This window comes from Urocitellus parryii, chromosome 6 (assembly GCF_045843805.1).
Source record: "Urocitellus parryii isolate mUroPar1 chromosome 6, mUroPar1.hap1, whole genome shotgun sequence".
Classification (NCBI taxonomy): domain Eukaryota; kingdom Metazoa; phylum Chordata; class Mammalia; order Rodentia; family Sciuridae; genus Urocitellus; species Urocitellus parryii.
In genome coordinates this window covers 103,890,190-103,911,456 of record NC_135536.1, presented here as the reverse complement: position 1 = coordinate 103,911,456, position 21,267 = coordinate 103,890,190, and the positions used below count along the sequence as shown (strand labels likewise).

Genomic DNA, 21,267 nt, shown 5'->3' with positions numbered 1-21,267 from the left:
CCCCTCCCCTCCCCTCCCATCTTCTCTCTCTACCCCATCTACTGTAATTCATTTCTCTCCTTGTTTATTTTCCCATTCCCCTCACAACCTCTTATATGTAATTTTGTATACAAGCTCCTTTATTTTGTGCCTATACTATTTTGCTTTCCCCAGGTTATCGTCTCTTGGCCATTCCAAAGGAAAAAACATGTTGGATCCTGATTAATTACTTCTCTTCTGCTCACATTCCTTCAGCTAGAACTTGGTTATGTGTTATATAGAACTTGGAAGCGAGGCTAGGAAATTTAGTCTAGAATTTTGCCCATTATAATGAGGAACCTGATTGGACAGTGACTACCAAACTGTGCCAAGGTTAAAATTATTTTTTTTTCAAACAAATCTTTGAACATTTAAAAACTTTAAAAAAGAATTGGTTAAGTGATTGAAATGGTATGTATCTTGCTAATTCCTACCCACCCCATCCTAGTATTCACTCCTTCTCCCCAATGTTTGGTTGTGGTTGAATTGTAAGGAAACTAGGTATGGTGGATATTTAGGAAAAGCTCATCTGAAAACTGCCTATAAATAATTTAATCACAGGGCTTTTTATTTGAAAGTCTAAGTTAAATAGTTGTTCAATCATTTGAGAGTAGGATCATCTACATGCATTTTTTTGTACTTTTATTTATGTATGAGACATGATATCTTAGAACTGTAGTTAAATGTAGGTCTTGGAGAAGGGTGTCTAATTTAATTCTGTAAGAGTTTTATCAAATGTTGTAAAATATTTTTTTCATTAAAGTTAGATTAGCCTAAGGTATATGTTAAAATGTGTTTTTATTAAGTATTAGCTTTATTTTAACAAATCTAAATTAACACACCGCACACGGACTTTTTAAGAACAAATATAAAGTACTAATGAATCATAATTTACTTGTTTATCAAACTGAAACAAATGAAAATAAATTTTTGAAAATATATGCATTAGTGTCATCCATTTTCTGTGATAAAAAATTTTTGTCAGTATTCTGAGAGCTTTTTTTTTTTTTTTTTTTTTTTTTTTTACTTAGCCACTGCCTCAGTCAGCAGCTTTTTCATCATCATACATATATATTTTTTTGGTGTGTGTGTAAAAAATAGACAGTACAATTTCTTATCCTTGCCTTAAGGAAAAACTAATGAAAGCATCATGCTGTATTTTTAGTTACTAGAGACTGGACTATCCCAGTACTGGGGCAAAGTAGCACAAAATTACTAATATCCATCTATAAATTTGGCATTATATAATAGTTCAAACAACTAGCAAAATTCTAAGGGATCAAGTCTGTCAACGGAAAGTGGAACTTGTGTGTGTGTGTCTAAGAGTATGCCTATACATGTTTTGTTGATTGAATTGAGTATCCTTGACATGGAAGAACTTTAGCTGGTGATTCAGGCTAACAGGATCCTGTTAGAATCTGGGCAAGCCTAACTGGGACTAGTAGCAGAAGACGGCATTGTGGTAACAACACCTTAAATCTACCCCCAGTTGAAAATCTTGGTATAGTACACTATAAGACTTTGCTAGCCTTTGAGGTAAAATCTTGTTAAACATATACTGGATGGTATGTATTTTCAGCTTCCCAAGGCCAACCCTTGAAAAAAAGCAATAAATATATCAGGTTTTTCTTGCCCAGTACTTTATTAGGATTAGTTTTTCACTTGTTTCAGATATTACAATCTTTTAAATGTAAGTCCATTTTGCAAATTTTGAACCTACAAAAAAATTAGAGTTATTATACAATGAACATGTTTATTTTCCTCTATTTGCCAATTTTTAACACATTGCATTCCCCCCATATAATTTTTTGGGGAAACATCTTTGAAAGTAGGTTGCAGACATCATAAACTTAACTGCTATTTTTTTTAAAGAGAGAGAGAGAGAGAGAGAGAGAGAGAGAATTTTATTAATATTTATTTTTCAGTTTTCGACGGACACAGCATCTTTATTTTTATGTGGTGCTGAGGATCGAACCCAGCGCCCCGCGCATGCCAGGCTAGCGCGTTACCGCTTGAGCCACATCCCCAGCCCTTCACTGCTAAATTTTAAGAATATATGAATTTGTCTCTCCAAAGTACATTTTTCTAAATATCTGTAATAATGTTTTAGTTGTAGAAATTATCATTAATTCATAATATAATTTAATGTAGTCTATAAAAATTTAGTGAAATCTATAAAATTTCTCCATTTGTAAAAGCTTATTTTTTTTATTTGTTTGTTGTATGTCTTTTAGTGTCTTAATTTATAACAGGCTCCTGCATGCCCACTACTGACTTTTTCTATTTTTTAATGACATGCTTTTTTTTTTTCTTTCTTGTGTTTAGGTCAGTGATCTATAGATTGTTCCTCATTCTCAGTATGTCTGAGTGTTTACTCATGGTTACATTCAGTTATTATATTTAGCAAGAATATTACATAGGTGAAACTGGACATTTCTTTCTGTACTACACCAGGAGGCATATAAATCAGGCTGCCTTAAAACAAGTGCAGAATTTGATCACTTGGTCAATGAAGTGACAATCACTATATCTCTTTGGTCTGACGGTATCTTTTCCTTTATAATTAGTAAGTAATCTGTAGGATGGTACTATGAATATCGTGTTCCCTCATGACTTTTACCTGATAGTTTCAGCACTCATTGATGATCTTTGCTTAAATTAGTTTGTATATATGGGGGTTGTAAAATGAAAATTTTAATTATGTCAACCTTTCACATTTATTGACTGATTTTTTATAGCTGTTAAAATTCCCTGACTTAAGGTAAAAACTAATTAAAGTTGAAATCAGAGCTATTATGTCAGTCTAGGTAGGTTGTCCTTACCTGTCCTACCTCCCAGTTTATATTTCTGTTTTACTATTTAACTAGTATTTCCAATGAAATAGTTAAAACTATTGCCTAATTTAAGTTTTGGATTTTCTTAAAAAACTATCCATAGTGTTTTTATATATTTCAATGTATTGCATTGCCCAGTCTATTATTACTTAGGGACTTTTCAATGCATTCTCTCATACACATTTTGGTGTTTTTTTTTTTTTTTGTTGTTGTTAGCTCTCTTAGTTTTTGTTACCAGATTGGATTATAAACTATGTTCATGAACCTAGGATGATCTTTTTTTTTAATATTTATTTTTTAGTTGTAGTTGGACATAATACCTTTATTTCACTTATTTACCTTTATGTGGTGCTGAGGATCGAACCCAGGGTCTTGCACGTGTGAGGCGAGCGCTCTACCGCTGAGCCACAACCCCAACCCTAGGATAATCTTAACAAGAAAAAAGTATATTGAATTTTGAGAGAGTGGAATAAACATTTAAGTGACTTAAGTTGAATAGTTAGTTGAAAACAGTAACCATTCAGTTAAAGGATAAATTTATCAATCTAATTATGAAGGGAAGACAAGTGATAGAGTAGTCGTTAGTTTGTAAAGCATTCACTTGGATTATACATTGTGTAAATTCAAACTTAAATCTTTTTTTTTTTTTTCAACTCAATCTACTTTTACCATCCCACAGAACATGTTTTTAGGTAATGTTACCTTGAGGCTCTTTGTTGTTCACAGAAGTTCAAGCCAAAAATAATATATTAGCCTAGCAAAATGATATATTAGCCTGGAGAAGTTTTGTGCATTTGTAGTATTAATGTATACTGAATTTAATGTATCTGAAAAGAATGTTACACAAAATGGGTAAATTTTATTCTTTCTTTTTTTTTTGGTACTGAGGATTGAACTCAGTGGCACTCGACCACTGAGCCACATCCCCAACTCTTTTTTATTTAGAGATAGGGTCTCAGTAAGTTGCGTAGTTCCTTGCTTTGGCTGAGGCTGGCTTTGAACTCAGGATCCTTCAGCGTCAGCCTCCTGAGCTGCTGGGATTACTGGAATGCACCAGTAGTAAATTCCATTTTTTAGATGCTCTCTCTATATATTTAAAATGGGAAAGGTTAGGAAAGTTAAATCTAGAATAAAAAGTAGTTGTCATCCTGTTTTAGAATTAATAAATTACCCATATGACAAAAAGCTGGAGACCAGTGGTTTTTATTAAGGGAGGAATCTTCCAGGTTTTCCAGTAGAATGTCTTTCTCATAGGTGCTCAGTTAGCACTTATGACTTTTATTATGATAGTTTTTCACTTCTAGATAATTGGATATATTTAAACATTTAATAGTAACAATATTTCTTTTTTGCATTTTAGATTATCCCCATAAGTATGGTCCACAGGGGGGCTGTGCAGATCATTCAGTATTTGAAAGGATGAAGAAGTACCAGATGACTGGCGTAGAGGAAGTAACACAGGTAAGGATTTTAACATTAGTTTGCATTTAAGAAATAAAAGTGAACTTGGACACTTGTTTCTTCATTTAAGAATGTATTTTTTAGAATTTCTGAAAGATCCTGGTCTTCACCATATAATTGGCAAAACATTGATATTTTTTGTTTGAAGAGGTCAGATAACTTAAAGAGGTAGTGCTAAGATTTGAGAACAATTCTCTATGACTCAAAAAACATTATATTCTGTGTCCAAAATATGTTGTTTTACATGTTTCATCATATTTTTTTTTAAAGTTGAATCTGAAGTTGTATTTGATATAAATGTAAGTATTTGTATTTGGGTTAGAATCTGTACTTTAAGAGTACAGATTTTCCCTTTATTTGCCCTGATTTGCCTACGTGTCCTCCAGTTTTATCATTGAAAGTCCTGTGTTCCTGGACAAAACATGATGCTTGTTCACCCTTATAAAAATCTCAATGCTTTTGATATTTTAATTGTAAGGTTTTTGTTTATTTATTTATTTTTTGCCATTTGGGTGTTGTTTTTTTATTTTTATTTTTGGCCTTTTTCTTTAGTAATAGTGACAAATTTATAGTTGTCAAAACAAGTTGAAAATGTAAAAAACGTTTTCTTTTGTGATAAAACATGATTTGGACATATTTTCTAAAAGTGGTAGCATATAATAATGTTTCTTGAGCTATGTGGATTTATATTCAGATCTATTACTTGATCTGCAATGGCATATGCATTTCTGTTTCAGGTGAAAGAATATTACATGAGATTTTATTCTGTATTCACTGGACAGATATACTATATATCATAGAGTGTAGTAAATTCTAGGAATATGAGGAAAGTAAGATAAAGGCCTGTTCTCCAGAAAGCTTAAAGTTTAGAGATACAGAGAAACGCTTGAGGGGTATAAGAGACAGAAGAGGATTAAGTACAAGATAATGCTCCACACATAAGAGAACAGGTAACTTATTTTTGGGTATATTTGAGGTCATTAATCAGAAACTAATAGAATAAGCAGGGGTTGGTTTAGTCATGGGGAGATAGAATATTTCAGGCAGAAGGAATAGTACATTAAAAAGGGCCAGAGAAGCAGGAAGATCAGTAAAGAATCTTTAACTTAAGGGGAGAATCCAAGTCTAGAGTTTAAGAAATTAATTAGAAATTGTTTAAATTATTCAGTTGATAGTGACTTGTGCTAAGGTATCAGCAATATGGAAAGAGAAGATAAGACTCAGAAGAATTTAGCAGAATGGCTTGATATAACATTCATATACAAAAGTAGGTCACATTTATTTATATTAGCAGTAGACTACCAGGAATATAATGAAAGAAGGGACATTTTAATAGTAATATCATGTATTGCTGAATAAATGTAAAAAATTATAAGGTGTATATAATAAAAATCATAAAACTTTATAAAGAAATATTAAAAGAAGATTAGTTTTAAATAAATGGAGGAATGTACCATGTTAATGGAAAATGCAAGTGTGATATAAATTACAATTTGTGAATCTAAAACATTACATGGAAAAGTAAGTACTGAGAAGAAGTAGGGACCTATGTAAAGGTGGTGAGCAGGAAAGAGGAATTTACTCTGGCAGATATTAAGGCTTATTATGGTAATTAAAGTGTGTGATATTAGAAGAGATTAACAAAGTAGCTAGAACAGAATTGAGGGCTTAGAAACAAACCCATACATTTATTAAACTTTGTTATGTTGTTGATCTGTATCAAATTAAGAAATGTAGTAAGCAATTTGAGTGAAGCCAGAAAAGATGTATATTCTTTTGGAAAAAGGTGAAGTTGGATCTCTATCTCATGTTATATTTAAAAACAAAAGTCCAGAGGGATTAAAGCATTGCATATCTAACATGAAAACTTTGAAACTCTTTAAGAGTACAGATTTCCCTTTCCAGCTGTGATAGAATATCTGGTGTCCAACTGGGCCTCCTGTGATATTATTACTAGAAAACTGAACAAAATACAGTATGTGAAATGGTTGTTTTCAAACACTGGAGAATAGGCAATGCAGGATTGAGATCTTTGAGAATTTAACTGAATACTAAACTGTTCCTGCACAGGGTGAGATTCTGTGAGGAAACTACTAAAAAAAAGGACTGGGGGGGAATCTAATCAAACCATTATCAAAAATTACACTTGGAAGAGAAACTAAGCCATGAAAGGAATAGGGCTAATCTAATCCTAAAGTAAAGGCTATTTCAAACCTGCCTTAACTGAACAGAAAAATAAGCCTAAAAAAAAAGTCAAGGTTATTTTCAAATCAATTAGCTGCCAGTCAAGGGGAAGAAAAAGCTCAGTAAACTTGTTATAGGAACACAGTAAATCCAGATACTCAATGATGCATCATTCACAACATCCCAGCATTCAAAGAATATTCTCAGTTGACAAGAAACTAAAAAAATGTGATCCATAAACAGGAGAAAAACCACTCAGATAGAAACAGAACCAAAAATTATAGGAATTAGCAGAGAAGGACTTTGCAACAACTACTGTTAATATGTTCAAAGAATTAAAGCTGTGAGCACAAAAAGGAGAGAACAGAAATTATGATTTTTTTTTCTCCTTTTTGTAGTGCTGGGGGACTGAACCCAGAGCTTTATACATACTAGTCAAGCTCCTTACCACTGAGCTACATCCCTAGCCTTTATAAGTTATATAAAGAACCAAAAGGAACTTTTAAAACTAAAAGTACATTATCTGAAGTGAAAATTTTAATGGATAGGTTAAGAGCAAATTAATTAGCATAGAAGTCAATAAGAGTACACTTGATGGGAGGACAATAGAACAATAGAAATTATTCAGATCTAAGCATAGAGAGTAAATAATTGGAATCCAAGATGCAGAAAGAATATATAAAAATTAATAGTCTTCAAACTTTTCATATATGAAGAAAAATTTCAACCCATGGTCCAAGAAGCTCAATGAAACTCAAGCAAGATAAACACAAAGACATGCCAGGTTATATAACAATTAAATTATTGGAAACATCTGAAAATGAGAAAATTCAGTAAAGTAGCTAGAGAAAAGAAAATGCATTTACATGTGGGAAAGAAATAAGTATAATTATGGACTTCTCCACACAGTACAAGTCAGAAGACATAGAGTGCTGAAAGAAAATCCCTTATTGTATAGTCTATGAAAATAAATTTCAGAAGTGAGGGCAAATTAAAGATCTTTTTAGGCTGGGAACAGTGTTGCCAGTCTTTAGTCCTGTCTACTCAGGAGGCTGAGAAAGGAGGCTCCTTTGAGTTCAGCAGTTCAAGGCCTATGTAACAATAATATCAAACTTTTCATTTTATTTATTTATTTATTGTTTTATTGTTTTTGTGGTGCTGGGGGTTGAACCCAGGGCCTTGTGCATGCAAGGCAAGCACTCTACCAACTGAGCTATATCCCCAGCCCAAAAAACTTTTTAGACAAACAAAACCTGGGAGAGGGGCTGGGGCTATAGCTCAGTGGCAGAACGCTTGCCTAGCATGGGTGAGGTACTGAGTTTGATCCTTAGCACCACATAAAAATAAATAAAATAAAGGCATTCTCTCCATCTACAACTACAAAAAAAGTTAAAAAAAAAAAAAAAGAATCCTCCCAGGGTTTTTTTTTTTTTTTTTTAAAGAAATCTGTACCTTAAGAAATCTTAAAGGATATTTTTCAGGTAGAAAAAGGATACCAGATGGAAATTCAGTCCTAAACAAAAGAGCAAAGAGCATAAAATAATAAATATGTAGGTAAATATAAAAGCCTTTTTTCCTCATTTGAAAATTTCTTCAAGTTATTATAACTTAGAATAACGACTAAAATCTAAGAATTAGACTTTATTGTAATAGCACAGAAGACAAGAGAAAGAAAAATGGAAGTAAATTGTTGTGTCTTTCTTAGAATATGAGTAAGTAGGGCTCAGCAAACTCTAGCCTGTGGGCTTGGAATTTGCTTCGGTAAATAAAGTTTTATTGGAACACAACTATATCCATTTCTTCAATTGCATTATCTGTGGCTGCTTTTGGACTGCAGTGGCAGAATTCAATAGTTGTGACAGAGACCATATGATGTGATCATCTAAGTATTTGCTGTCAAATATTTAATAAAATATTTGCAGAAATATTGCCTGCCCTCCAGCAGCCACTGGAAAAAAAAAGAGCAGGGGTGTATAGCACAACAACAAAATCAAATGTAATTAAAAATGCTCAGTTAATCCAAAAGAAGGTAGGAAAAGAGACACAGAGGAACAAAGAACAGATAAGACAAATAGAACATGAATACCAACTTGGTGAGTTTAAATATCACCATATCAATGATATCATTAAATATAAATGGACTAAATATATTAATTAAAAGGTAAGATGGTTAGAGGACTTAAAAAAGTAAGCTCAAATCTAATAAAAATATAAAGGCACAGAGTTGGAAAGTAAAAGGATGGCAAAACACACCACATAAGCACTAATCATAAATGTTATTTGAACTCACTATCATTAGAGACAGAAAAAGAAATTCCTAATGATAAGAGTGTCAGTTTACCAGGAAGAAATAACAGTTCTAAATGTTAGTTAATACAGCAGTTAATGATAGAGCTATAAAACATATGAAGGAAAAACTGACAAAACTGAAAGGAGAAATGGAAAATCCCACAAATTGTTAAGATCACACTCATTTCTGAATAAACAGATTTATAGAACAAGTAAACAGAAAACTTATAAGAATATAAGAATACTTGAACATCCCTGCCAAACCAGTCTAACTATCACTTATAGAATTCTTGTACAGTAGCACAGAATACACATTCTTTTAAAATGTACATGGAAAAATGTATTTGCTGAATTATACTAGGTCATAAAGTAAATATTGATAAATTTGAAAGGATTGAAATGATGTAAAATAGTACCTTAGGTCTCAAGGGAATTAAATTAGAAATCTGCAACAAAAAATCTGGAAAGTCCCCAAATGTTTGGAAATTAGATCACACACTTCTAAATAATATAAATCACAAAATAATAATATTTGTGAGATTTAACCAACATAGTGCTTAAAAGAAATACAAGCTTTAAATGATCATGTTAGAAGATTTAGAAATCAGTTATATAAGCATTCATATTTAAGAGTTAGATATGGAAGTACAAATTAAACCCTAATTAAGTAGAAGGAAGAAAACAACAGAAAAAAATTTATCAATGAGGTACAAGAAAAGCAGAGAAAAGCCAATGGAAAAGATTAATATAATTGGTGAACTTCTAATTTAATCAAGAAATGAAGAGAAGATAGGACTGTGGATGTGGTTAAAAAAAAATAAAGAGAACACAGAAATTATCTGGGCTGAACGATTGTGTAATACAGTAGAAATTAATAGTTTTAGTGCATATTTTGAATATCTTGAGCCAATAAATTCAGTAGTATCTTTTTTTTCACTGCAAAAAATTAAATTTAATTTAAAAATAAATTCAACTTAAAAAAACATACAAAATAAAGTTACATGATAATTAATTTGTACTTCCCATGTATGGGGAAAGTGGTTGCTATTGCTTTGTGAACTTCTTACCTAGTTACATGGGCAAATATCAATGGAAAAGAAGCTCTTTATGAGCTTGTCTCTGACATTCCAGCTTTTTACTTTTTTTTTTTTTATTGGTTGTTCAAAACATTACAAAGCTTAAAGTTACAATTTCAGAAAACAGCACAAACAATAGTAGAATATGTGTATGTATGACTAAAATTAAGTTGATACTTAATAATTTTCCATAAAGAAAAACTTAAAACCCATGTATTACTGTTGAATTTCAAATATTTAAAAAGAAATAATTGCTGTCTTACATAAGTTTTTAAGAAAATAAAGAAGGGGAAACAACATATTTTATGAGGCCAACAACATAGGTTTAATTCTAATAATAGACAAAGATATTACAAGAAAACTAAACTAAGTGTAATATTCCTCATTAATATGGATGTAAAATTTCTTTAAAAAATATTAGCAAGTGAGATCCAGTGGTGTAACGCATTATGGTTAAATGAGGTTTGAAATGCAAGATTGATGAATATTAGAAAAGCAATCAATGCAAACCTATTGTATGAACATAATAGAGGAGGAAACTCCTATAATTATCTAAGTAGACTAATAACAAAGTATTTTTAAAGTTTCAACAATCAACCACCACTTGACAAATTTAGAATGGAAGGAAATTTCCTCAGACTGTTAAGAACTTCTATAAAAACCTTATAGATGATACAATATTTAATAGTGAATTGACCAAATTATTTTTTCTGGGATCAGGAACAAAGAAAGAATGCCATTTTCACTTTTTCCAACATTGTATGCCAAGTCTGAGTCAGTGTAATAAAGGGGATGGGGAGGGACATTCAGAAGTAAAACTGCCTTTATTCACAGGTGACATAGGAGTATACCTAGAAAATCCAAAGGAATCTTGGAAAAGATACTGGAATGAATATGAAATTTACCAAGTACATAGGCTATAAAGTCAATATGCAAAAATCAAGTGCATTATATATACTTACAATGAACGTTTAGAAAATGAAAAAAAAATTTAAATAGTTTTTTAGTTGTAGATGGACACAATCCCTTATTTTATATATTTATTTTTATGTGGTACTGAGGATCAAAACCAGTGCCTTATAAATGCCATGCAAGCACTCTACCACTGAGCTACAACCCTAGCCTCTAGAAAATAAAAAATTAAAAATCTAAAATGACATCTAAAATATAAAATACTTAGAATAAAATTAACAAAATATGTACAATAAGTGTACATGAGAAAGAACTACAAGCATCATACCAAGAAAAAGTAAAGATCTAAATAAATGGAGAAATATGATAAATACATGTATTCATAGCTGGAAGGCTCAATATTTATATGCCACTTTTCCCCAAATTGTTATGTAGATTTGGTGTACTCCCTATAAAAAAATTCCAGCAATGATTTCTCTAATAATTGACAAACTGATTTAAAAAATTATTTTGTAATGTACAGAACCTAGAACAGCCATAATAATTAAGGAAAAAACAAAACAAAACAAATTCTTACACTTACTGATACTACCTGATTATAAGACTTAATACAAAGTGACAGTAATCAAAATAGTGTCATTGATCTAAGAGTAAATATGTAGATCAGTGGAACAGAATAGAGTCTTCATATGGTTAGCTTTTTTTGGGGGGTGGTGGAGGTGGTGGTGTTAGTGGTGGTGCTGTGGATTGAACACAGGGGTACCCAACCTCTGAACTACACCCCCAGCTCTTTTTAAGAAAGCACCTTGCTGCATGTCTGGTCATGTGTCTGGTCAGTTGATTTTTGCAAAGGTCCCAAGGTGATTGGAGAAAAGAATGGTCTTTAAAAGAAATGGTACTGGAAAATTGGATATCCATATAAAACAAAATTTGAGCCTCACCTACACTCTACACTTATATAAAAAATGAACTCAAAATGATTAATAGACCTACATGTTAAAACTAAAACTTATAGGGAAAAGCACAGGAGACATTTTTGTGACTTTGGGATAGATAATTTCTTATGGCACAGTGCCCTACCAAAAATGTGTGAAGTGGACCTTATCAAGATTAAAAACTTGCATTTCAAAAGACACTGTTAAGAAAATGTAAAAATAAACCACAGACTGTGATAAAATGTTCACAATACATGTACCTGATATATGGCTTCTCATCAGAATGTGTAACAAACCTTTATAATTGTCAAAAATACACAGTTAAAAAGTAGATAAAGCATTTGGAAAGATAACCTCACAAAGTTAGACATGGCTAGGGTGGTGGCTCAGTGGTAGAGTGCTTGTTTAGCATGCATGAAGCACTGGGTTCAATCCTCAGCACCACATAAAAATAAAATAAAGACATTGTATCCACCTAAAACTAAAAAATATTTAAAAAAAGTATTTTGAATTTTGAGGTAAAGAAACACTTTGGATAAGACATAAAATTGGGGCTGGGGATGTGGCTCAAGCGGTAGCGCGCTCGCCTGGCATGCGTGTGGCCCGGGTTCGATCCTCAGCACCACATACAAACAAAGATGTGTTGTGTCCGCCGAAAAATAAAAAATAAATATTAAAATTCTCTCTCTCTCTCTCTCTCTCTCTCTCTCTCTCTCTCTCTCTCTCTCTCTCTCCGCCCCCATCTCTCACTCTCTCTTTAAAAAGAAAAGACATAAAATCTTTGACTGTAAAAAGATACATTTCATTATGTAAAAACCTAAAAACATCTTAAAATGAAAACAAGTTTTGAACTTTGAGAAATATTCATAAAGCATAAAGTTAATAAAGACCTGGTTTTTTTTTAAAGTAGTACTCCTTCTGCTTAGAACAGCTAATAAAGATCAATTTGGCTTCAAAGTACAAATACAAATATTCAAAAAGTATGTTTTTGTATGTTTTTTATATTTATATGTGTTTCTGCATGTATGTGTATGTGGATGTATCTATTTGAAGGCATTGGAAAGATAAAAAGGTTGTGAAGAATTGTGAAACCTAGATTTTGAAAAAGTGTATACCTAGAAAGGAGAGTCAAATAAGGACAGCTAATGGCTGAGAATATCCAAAATGTGACAGAGGGACATCAAGAAATAAATTTAGTAAGCCCTGTAATTACGGCAGGATAACTACTTTACATTATTAAACACCACTGTAGCACATTATTAGAAAAGTCTGAAGTCCAAAGATATACTCTTAAAAATAACCAGTGGAAAAACGTCTGTTCATCTTCAAAGACACAACAGTAAAAATGGCAGTTCATTTCTTTTGGAAACACTTGGAATCTGAAGACAATGAAATGTGCAGAAGTAGAGTAACTGCCATCCTAGAATGCTATAAACACTGAAAATGGGTAAATAAAATAAAGACATTCTAAATTGAGAGCATAAACACCAGAACACACTGAATTGTTCTTTTCCAGTGAAAAGATTATAGGCTCAGATGATAACTTAAAGATGTACGAGTGAATGAAGAGCAACACGGTGGATAATTCTAAGTGAATATTTATTGTATATTCTGAAGAATTAATAAAAAGGTTTATAGGACTGTATATGCCCATACATTTTGTATATGGGTGTACAGAGGAAGACAAATAGGAAAATGTAATTAACATATTCTGAAAGTGTTGCATTTTCTGTGAATAGGCAAATGTTCTAACTCATTTGATTTTGATAAGTCAAGGACTATATTGTTATCTTTATGATAACTTTTAAAGATGTTAGTAAAATATATAACTAAAAGGCTAATAAATAAAAAGGCTGAATTTGAGGCTGGGGTTGTAGCTCAGTGGCAGAGTGCTTGCCTAGCACTTGTAAGGCACTGGGTTTGATACTCAGCACCACACAAAAATAAATAAATAAAGGTACTGTGTTTATATACAATTAAAAACAAACAAAAACAAAAAACCTATTTTAAAAAAAGCTGGATTTTGTAATGTGCACCTGTAGTCCCAATTGTTCTGGAGGCTCAGTCAGGAGGAGCATTTGAACCCATAAGTTCAAGATCAACCTGGTCAACAGAGCAAGTCTGTTTCAAAATGAAAAACTAATAAAGGGAAATGGCTATAATAATAAAAACCAAAAATCCAGAAGAGGACATGGGAAAGAAAGAATATATGAGATAGACAAGACAAATACGAAATAAATAAGAAAATTGTTTTATACCCTGTGATATCAGTAATTATATTAAAAGATAATTGAATTAAATGTACCAATTAAAAGATAATGATCAGATGAGCACAGTGGTGCACGCCTATAATCCCAGTGGCTTGGGAGGCTGAGGCAGGAGAATCATGAGTTCAAAGCCAGCCTCAGCAAAAGTGAAGTGTTAAGCAACTCAGTGAGACTCTGTCTCTAAATAAAATATAAAATAGGGCTGGCGATGCGGTTCAGTGGTTGAGTACCCCTGAGTTTAATCCCTAGTAATGTGCCCACCCCCAAAATATAATGATCGTCAACTTCATGTAACAAAAAAAAAAAAAAAAAAAACAACAGCAGGGAATTGGAGTGCATGCCTGTAATCCCAATAAATTGGGAGGCTGAGGCAGGAGATTACAGATTTGAGGCCAGCCTCAGTAATTTAGTGAAGCTCTAGGCAACTTCATGAGGCCATAAGCAATTTAGCAGGAAGGATCCTGCCTCAAAATAAAAAATAAGAAAAAAAGAGCTAGGTACGTAGCTCACTGGTAAAGGGCCCTTGGATTTAATTCCCTGTATAAAAACAAACAAAAAACACAAACACAAACTATATAAATGATTTTTACAGATCCTTTCCCTAAAATGTAAGAATCCAGAAAGGTTGAAAGTAAAACTATACAAGATATAAAATTTGGTGACTCTAATGAAAATTGTATCAAAGTAGATTTTGGGCAAAAATATATTAATTACTAACATAGGTATGTTGTAATGATAAAAGGTTCAGTTCCCCATGATGTTATAACACTCTTAAATTTGTACATTATACCATAATTTCAAAGTATAGAAAGCAAAAATGACAAAACTGAAAAACATTAGAAAAACTACACGATGGGAAACTTTAATATATCCTCTCATTAATGAAGAGAGAGGTCAGACAAATAAAACCCAGTAAAGGTGTGAGAGATCTGAACCACTTGATTAAGCAACTTGACCACTTTTCTATTATTTCTCTGCTTAGAAGTCTATTTTACATTTAAAACTGACTTCTTAATTTAAATATTTTCTTTAAAAAATATTTTCATATTAAAGCAATCAGGATTATTTTTATGGAGTAAAAAAAATTGCCACTGCAGCAGTAGCTAAGTTTAACATATAACTCCTTTTTGTATAGATTAACATGATTGTAAATATGAACTGCATACACAAATATATGTACTTGAAGTTCTTCTTAATAATTTAATAAGTGACCAAAGTGTACAGACTGGAATGTTGACATACCTAAATGAAAATCTTGAGCAAAATAGTATGAAAAATATGCTTAGAGGCATTTTCCACAAATGCATTATTATTTAGACCTGTATAACTAGCTTTTTCCGAGTTTTGGTACTCATGTATAATGTGAATTTAAAACAATTATTGTGTGTATTTATTGTGTGTATTGTATAGATATAGCACAATGTTACGCGATAAACATAATAGTTATTATAGTAAAGCAAATTAATATGTTCATCATCTTACATAGTTATTCCCCTTTTTGTATAATACAAAATTTTAACTTTGTATATGTTCACAGGGAATTGTCAAGGGAGAAGAAAGGTATAAAATGTGAGTGTAAATTTGGAATTTTGGCTTAGAATTTAATTCAGGTCCTATCTGACTTTATTATAAAAATTCACTTGAAATTATGTTTTTAGATGACACATATTTGAGTGTTTGAATTCAATAGTAGTGATAATTGTTTAAAAAAATACTGTCTACTATTTTGGGCCAGGGCTGGGGATGTAGCTCGGTAGTACCCCTGAGTTCAGTCCCTGATAGTTCAATCCCCGGTACTCCTTCAAAAAAGGTGAAGAAATTTCTTGAATAAATAATAGATCATGTATGTGGAAAATACTGTACAATCAAAAGTGATTCTAACGATCAATTTTTAAAGATACTGACATAATATTTGAAGTTATGTTTGGGGTACAGGTTTATAATTTGATATATGTAATGATCAAATTAAAGTACTTATTAGCTTTTGCATCTCTTCAGATATTATCATTTCTGGGTTTTGGGAACCCTCAGGCTCATCTCTGTAGTTATTTTGAAATGTATAATATTTGTTGTAGACTTTCATTGCTCTACCATGCCATATAACACTTGAACTACTTCCCTCTCCTCTGTGTTTTGGTACCTAATTAGCTACCCTCTCACACTCCTCTTCCCTTCCTAGCCTCTAGTGGCCTCTGTTTTTAATGGCATTGGAAATACCTTTGGTGTTATATATGACACATACTATGAAGAAATTGTTTAGTATATGTATTCTTAACTATAATGTTATAGTAGGGAAGCATGCTGATGATCAGAAATGACTGTTTTTGACATATAGACGCCTCAAGAAGAACATGCTGCTAATGGTCCAGAACTCCTGAGGAAAAAACGTACAACTTCAGCTGAAAGAAATACTTGTCAGCTTTATATTCAAACTGATCATCTTTTCTTTAAATATTATGGAACACGAGAAGCTGTGATTGCCCAGGTATTTATTATTATGTACTATCTTAGGATTTCTCTTTTTTAAAAAATTATAGCTGTATTTCCTTTTAGAAACTAAAGTTAATGAGTATATATCTTTTTTTGGGGAAAAAAAGAGTATTTATTTTCATTGTGATGTGATGAAATATGTAAGATAAAAGCAGAGATAATTGAAAGCCCAGTGAGGATATTTTACAGTCATTTGGGAGAGATATAAGAAACTGATTTCCTAAAGGAGATAATGACCCTGAAGCTTTGATGTTTTTTCTTTCCAGTTGGAGGTGGGGTACTATTAAGGATTAAATCTAAAGCCAGCCTCCTTTATGTTAGATAAACATAAAGCTTACCTTTAAAAACACGAGTTCAGTTTTCATTTGTGGTCTTAAGGAGAAAAAGGAGAGAAATTTCTTGCCCAGTTCAATGGTGCATGCCTGTAATCCCAGTGGCTCGGTAGGATGAGACAGTAGGATCATGAGTTCAAAGCTGGCTTCAGCAAAAGCGAGGTGTTAAGCTACTCAATAAGACCCTGTCTCTAAATAAAATACGAAATAGGGCTGGGGGTGTGGCTTGTGGTTGTGTACCCCTGAGTTCAATTCCTGGTAAACCCCCCACCCATCAAAAAGTATATATATAATTTCTCTCTATATTCTCATTGTACTTAGCATTATTTAAATCAAATTATTATTTGCACTTGTGTCTTCTCAGTCCTTCTCAGTATGAAAGTATAAATTTTTTGAGGGTATCTATCAAAATGTTCTTCATGTTGAAGATACCCAGTGAGAATCTGAACATGTTTTTGACTCAAAGAGTTTGAGACTGACAGTATGGAGCTACCACTAATATAAATGATGAATTCATTATGGTGATAGAATTGAGCTTAATTTTAGACATGTGTAAAAGCCAGGTAATATTCCCTTAGAATATTGAAAATGTGGCACTGGAGCTTGGAGAATGTTAACCTTGAGCTTTCTGCATGGAATTGAAGAGTACAAAAGATATAGTTGAAATGCGAGGAAAGTGAAATTGAAGAAGTAGGGGATATAGTGAATAGGATGAGAAAGAAAAATTAGTAAGGAAAAACACAAAAAGGAGTTAGGAGATTAAGTAGGATTAGACAAGCAACAAACAACACCTTCAAAGCAAGATGTATAGCTAATTGTATCATTGTCAAGAAATCAAAAGAGAATGATTTCAAAAGTTGGTTTTTAGTTGCTAGAAGATTACTGATGAATTGTGAGTTGGCAGAGACACTGAGTTTCAAGAAATGTAAAAAATTAAAGAAAAATATGGTGGCTTAGAAATGAGATGGAATTTGGGGGGTTACGGGGAATATGTAATACATAAGTTGGTAGTAAGAGGAAAATGATTCAGTGTGGAAATAATATAAAAGAAAGGCATTGATGTTCTTAAATATCTACAATGCCTTTGAAGAAAAATAGTGTTCTTGAATGTCCAGTAAGAATTGAGATCAAGAATAAAGAAAAATTACCCTTTAAGAAAGAGTTACTCTGAAGAATGTAGAGATGGATAAAGATAGGGAAGTTTAAAGGTAAAAACAAGGGGAAGTCAAGTGAACCACGAGCATTTCTCTTGAGAAATATTTGAACCACCATTGTTGGGAATGGAGTAGAAATAATGAAAATTGACTATAGCATTGATTGGTAGGCAGCTGCAGTTAGCATGAATTTATAATGGGTCCTATCAGCACTGTTATACCTTTTATTAGCAATGTTGGGCAGTTGGGGCCACTTTTGAAATTTTTATTGTGAATGCTTTTCCTTGATCATCTTGTATTACGTTTCTTCAAAAATAATTTTGACAGCTGGGGATGTGGCTTAGAGGTAGAGCATCTGCCGGGCATGGGGCTCTGGATTCCATCCCTAGCACCATACACACACACAGACACACACTGACACACACACACAGAGAGACACACAGACACAATCACAGTATATATGTGTTGCCACATAAAATGGTAGCAAGATTGCTTTTTGTAAATGAAGTTGGGAAGATTGTATACAGAGAGGGGTTTGTGTGTGTGTGTGTGTGTGTGTGTGTGTGTGTGTGTGTATGTGTATATGTATATAGAAGATAGAATTGAGTTGGGAGTCAACTAGATAAACAGAAGCCTTTTGTGTCCTGTTGCTGTGTTTATCTCTTTTAGAATTTAGTAAAATCTGACTGTCTTTTTTTTTAAATTTATTTTTTAGTTGTAGATGGATACTATATACATATACACACACACACACACACACATACACACATACACACACACACATATATATAATTTTTTGTGTGTGTGATGCTGAGGATCGAATCCAGTGCCTCATGCATGCTAGGCGAGCGCTTTACCTCTGAGCCATAACCCCAGCCCTGTGACTGTGTCTTTTTTATTTTCATATTATCTTCTTCTTCCACTCCCAAGAAAAACCTTTCCTGTTTTGCTCACCAGTATGTCTGCAGGGCCTAAAACAGTTTTAGTATATGGAAAGTGTAACAAAGCTTATAGAACATGCATTAGTCCAGCAATAGAAGGACTAAAGGCTGGGAATACTGAGTGTTCTGATTATTTTCAGGGAAGTTATTACAGAAAATATTTGAGCTGAGTCTTAAGGATAAATAAAGATATTCTAGGCATGAAAAAAATAGGCATATGACATTGAATGATGGGCATATGAAACAGTTTTTATATGACTTAAAGCAAGAATAATGCCTTTCTTTTGGCTACAAAAGAGTCTAGAAAGACACAGTCTCTTTCCTCTCAGCCCTAGCTCACTAACCTTTTTCTTTCTTCTCTCAGCCCTGGCTCACTAATCTTTATTTTTCTACTGTTCAATATATAATATAGACATTAAAATTTAAATGCTTTTGAATATAAGTAATGCTTGATTTTGGAAATGGAAATTAATAATTTTCTTAATATTTCATCATTGCTTCTAAAATGTTTTTTTTTTTCTTTTTTAACTGATAGATATCCAGTCATGTTAAAGCGATTGATACAATTTACCAGACCACAGACTTCTCTGGGATCCGTAACATCAGTTTCATGGTGAAACGCATAAGAGTAAGGAACTTCAATAATTGAAGACATTAAAAAAGTGGAACAAAAAGGACTTTCTTTATAAAATGAAAAATGCTTGCTTTTTTCTTCATCTTTATGCATTAAATAATTTATATCTACTGATGCCGTTTATCTGTACTCTTGTCCTTTATACACAGTGGGATACTTGGGTTTATCATTTAAGAGTTAAATCCGTAGAAATAAAGTTGTACAGTTTTTTATTGGATTAATTTACAGTTAAGAAAGCCCTAACCTCTCAGTAACTTACAGGTACAGTACTTGACTTTAACCCTGTTATGTCATTTCCTAGTTTCTTAAAGATTTGCCTTGTGCAGTGTTTTTCATAGTGTGTCCCATTTGGTGTTCCAGGAGAAAGGGAAAATAGAATGTTTAAATAAAATTGGAACTTGGAAAAACACTTAATGTTATAATCTTGAAAATTCACAGTTTACATGAACTTGTGTCAAGTTTTGAGCAGTCTTTAGGGAAGGAAAACCATATTTATCTAAATTAATTTGAGCATGGAAACTTTTTAAATTAATATCACCTGGATCTCCAAAAAAAACCACTAGAAAACACATGTTAAGAAATGGTGATCCAAAGCCATAGGGCCATAGATTATTACTTCTGCTGTTATAAATGATAAATATTAAATTACTGACAAAATCGGGCTCTTTCAAAAATTTTATAAATATATGTACATAGCTTGTAAGGATCTGAATTTATAAACTAGATCTACATTCTGAGTGTTTTCTTTTTTTTTAAGTCAGCCTCTTACAAAAGTATTTGCCCCAGGGTTTCTTTATATTTTTGCTTTCCTATTTCTCTTAAAACATGGTTGACTAGATTAAAAAAATGTATATATTATAAAAATTTTAGCACATATACATGATATATTTAATAATAGTTGTAGATGGCTCTTACTTTTAAGGGTAGTATATAATCGTTAAATTGAATTATCTTAAGGTGGAAATACAGTTTGTAGATTTATATTATAAAAATATTCATAATCATTGCTTTCATATATTCTGAGGGAAATAAAATCTTTAAATGAGAAAGTAAAAGTGATAAGTGGTTTAGTATTGCTGTTTAATAGACAGCAGTAAAATGTAAAGCAGCGGCGAGAACACTTGTGAAGTATATATATCTATTTTTTGGTGAAGTATATATATTTGGTAAAGTATATATATCTATTTTTTGAGTAAAGTGATTTTATGAAGAAATAGATGTTTAGAGATAAATTATGTGGCAGTTGGTTGTTTTCTAACCTTAATTGAGATGAAAACTTGAGTTTAAATCTCATCTGATGAAGACTGTATATAACTCATTAAATAATTTAAAATTTATATTCTGTCAGTAAATATTTAAATTTTGATTATCTGTCTTTAATATAGGTAACTAAAATTCAAATGCAAATTTTACTTGTAGCCAGTGTTATAGAAGTGTCAGAGAATTTCATAGTTATTTCTATATTTAGTAGGAGAAGGCCACATATATCATGGCTTTAAGCATGGTTATTTATAATATATTGTTGCTTTATTTGAATTGTTTTGTAGTAAATGACTTATAACTGAATAGTTTTGGTTAATTGTTAATGGATAAATCGAATGTTTTGAATGAAATCCATCCTTAGGCTATTGCCCTCAGTAGTGTTTTTATCATCCTGCTTCTGAACCTCTTGTTTTTACTGGAGCATATGCATCATGAAAAGACCTATAGTTCTTGTTGTATCCATCATACCATCCCCTC

The 21,267-nt window shown here is 32.1% G+C and overlaps 1 protein-coding gene across 1 annotated transcript in view; it reads left to right on the top strand.

The window, feature by feature from the left end:
• The window catches only part of Adam10 (ADAM metallopeptidase domain 10), a 148,972-nt gene that overhangs the window by 83,364 nt on the left and 44,341 nt on the right, over nt 1-21,267 (top strand). The window contains exons 5-7 of the mRNA XM_026384834.2: nt 4,213-4,313; nt 16,312-16,461; nt 19,429-19,521. Coding sequence (XP_026240619.1) covers nt 4,213-4,313; nt 16,312-16,461; nt 19,429-19,521 — 344 coding nt within the window. The remainder of the gene's footprint in view (nt 1-4,212; nt 4,314-16,311; nt 16,462-19,428; nt 19,522-21,267) is intronic.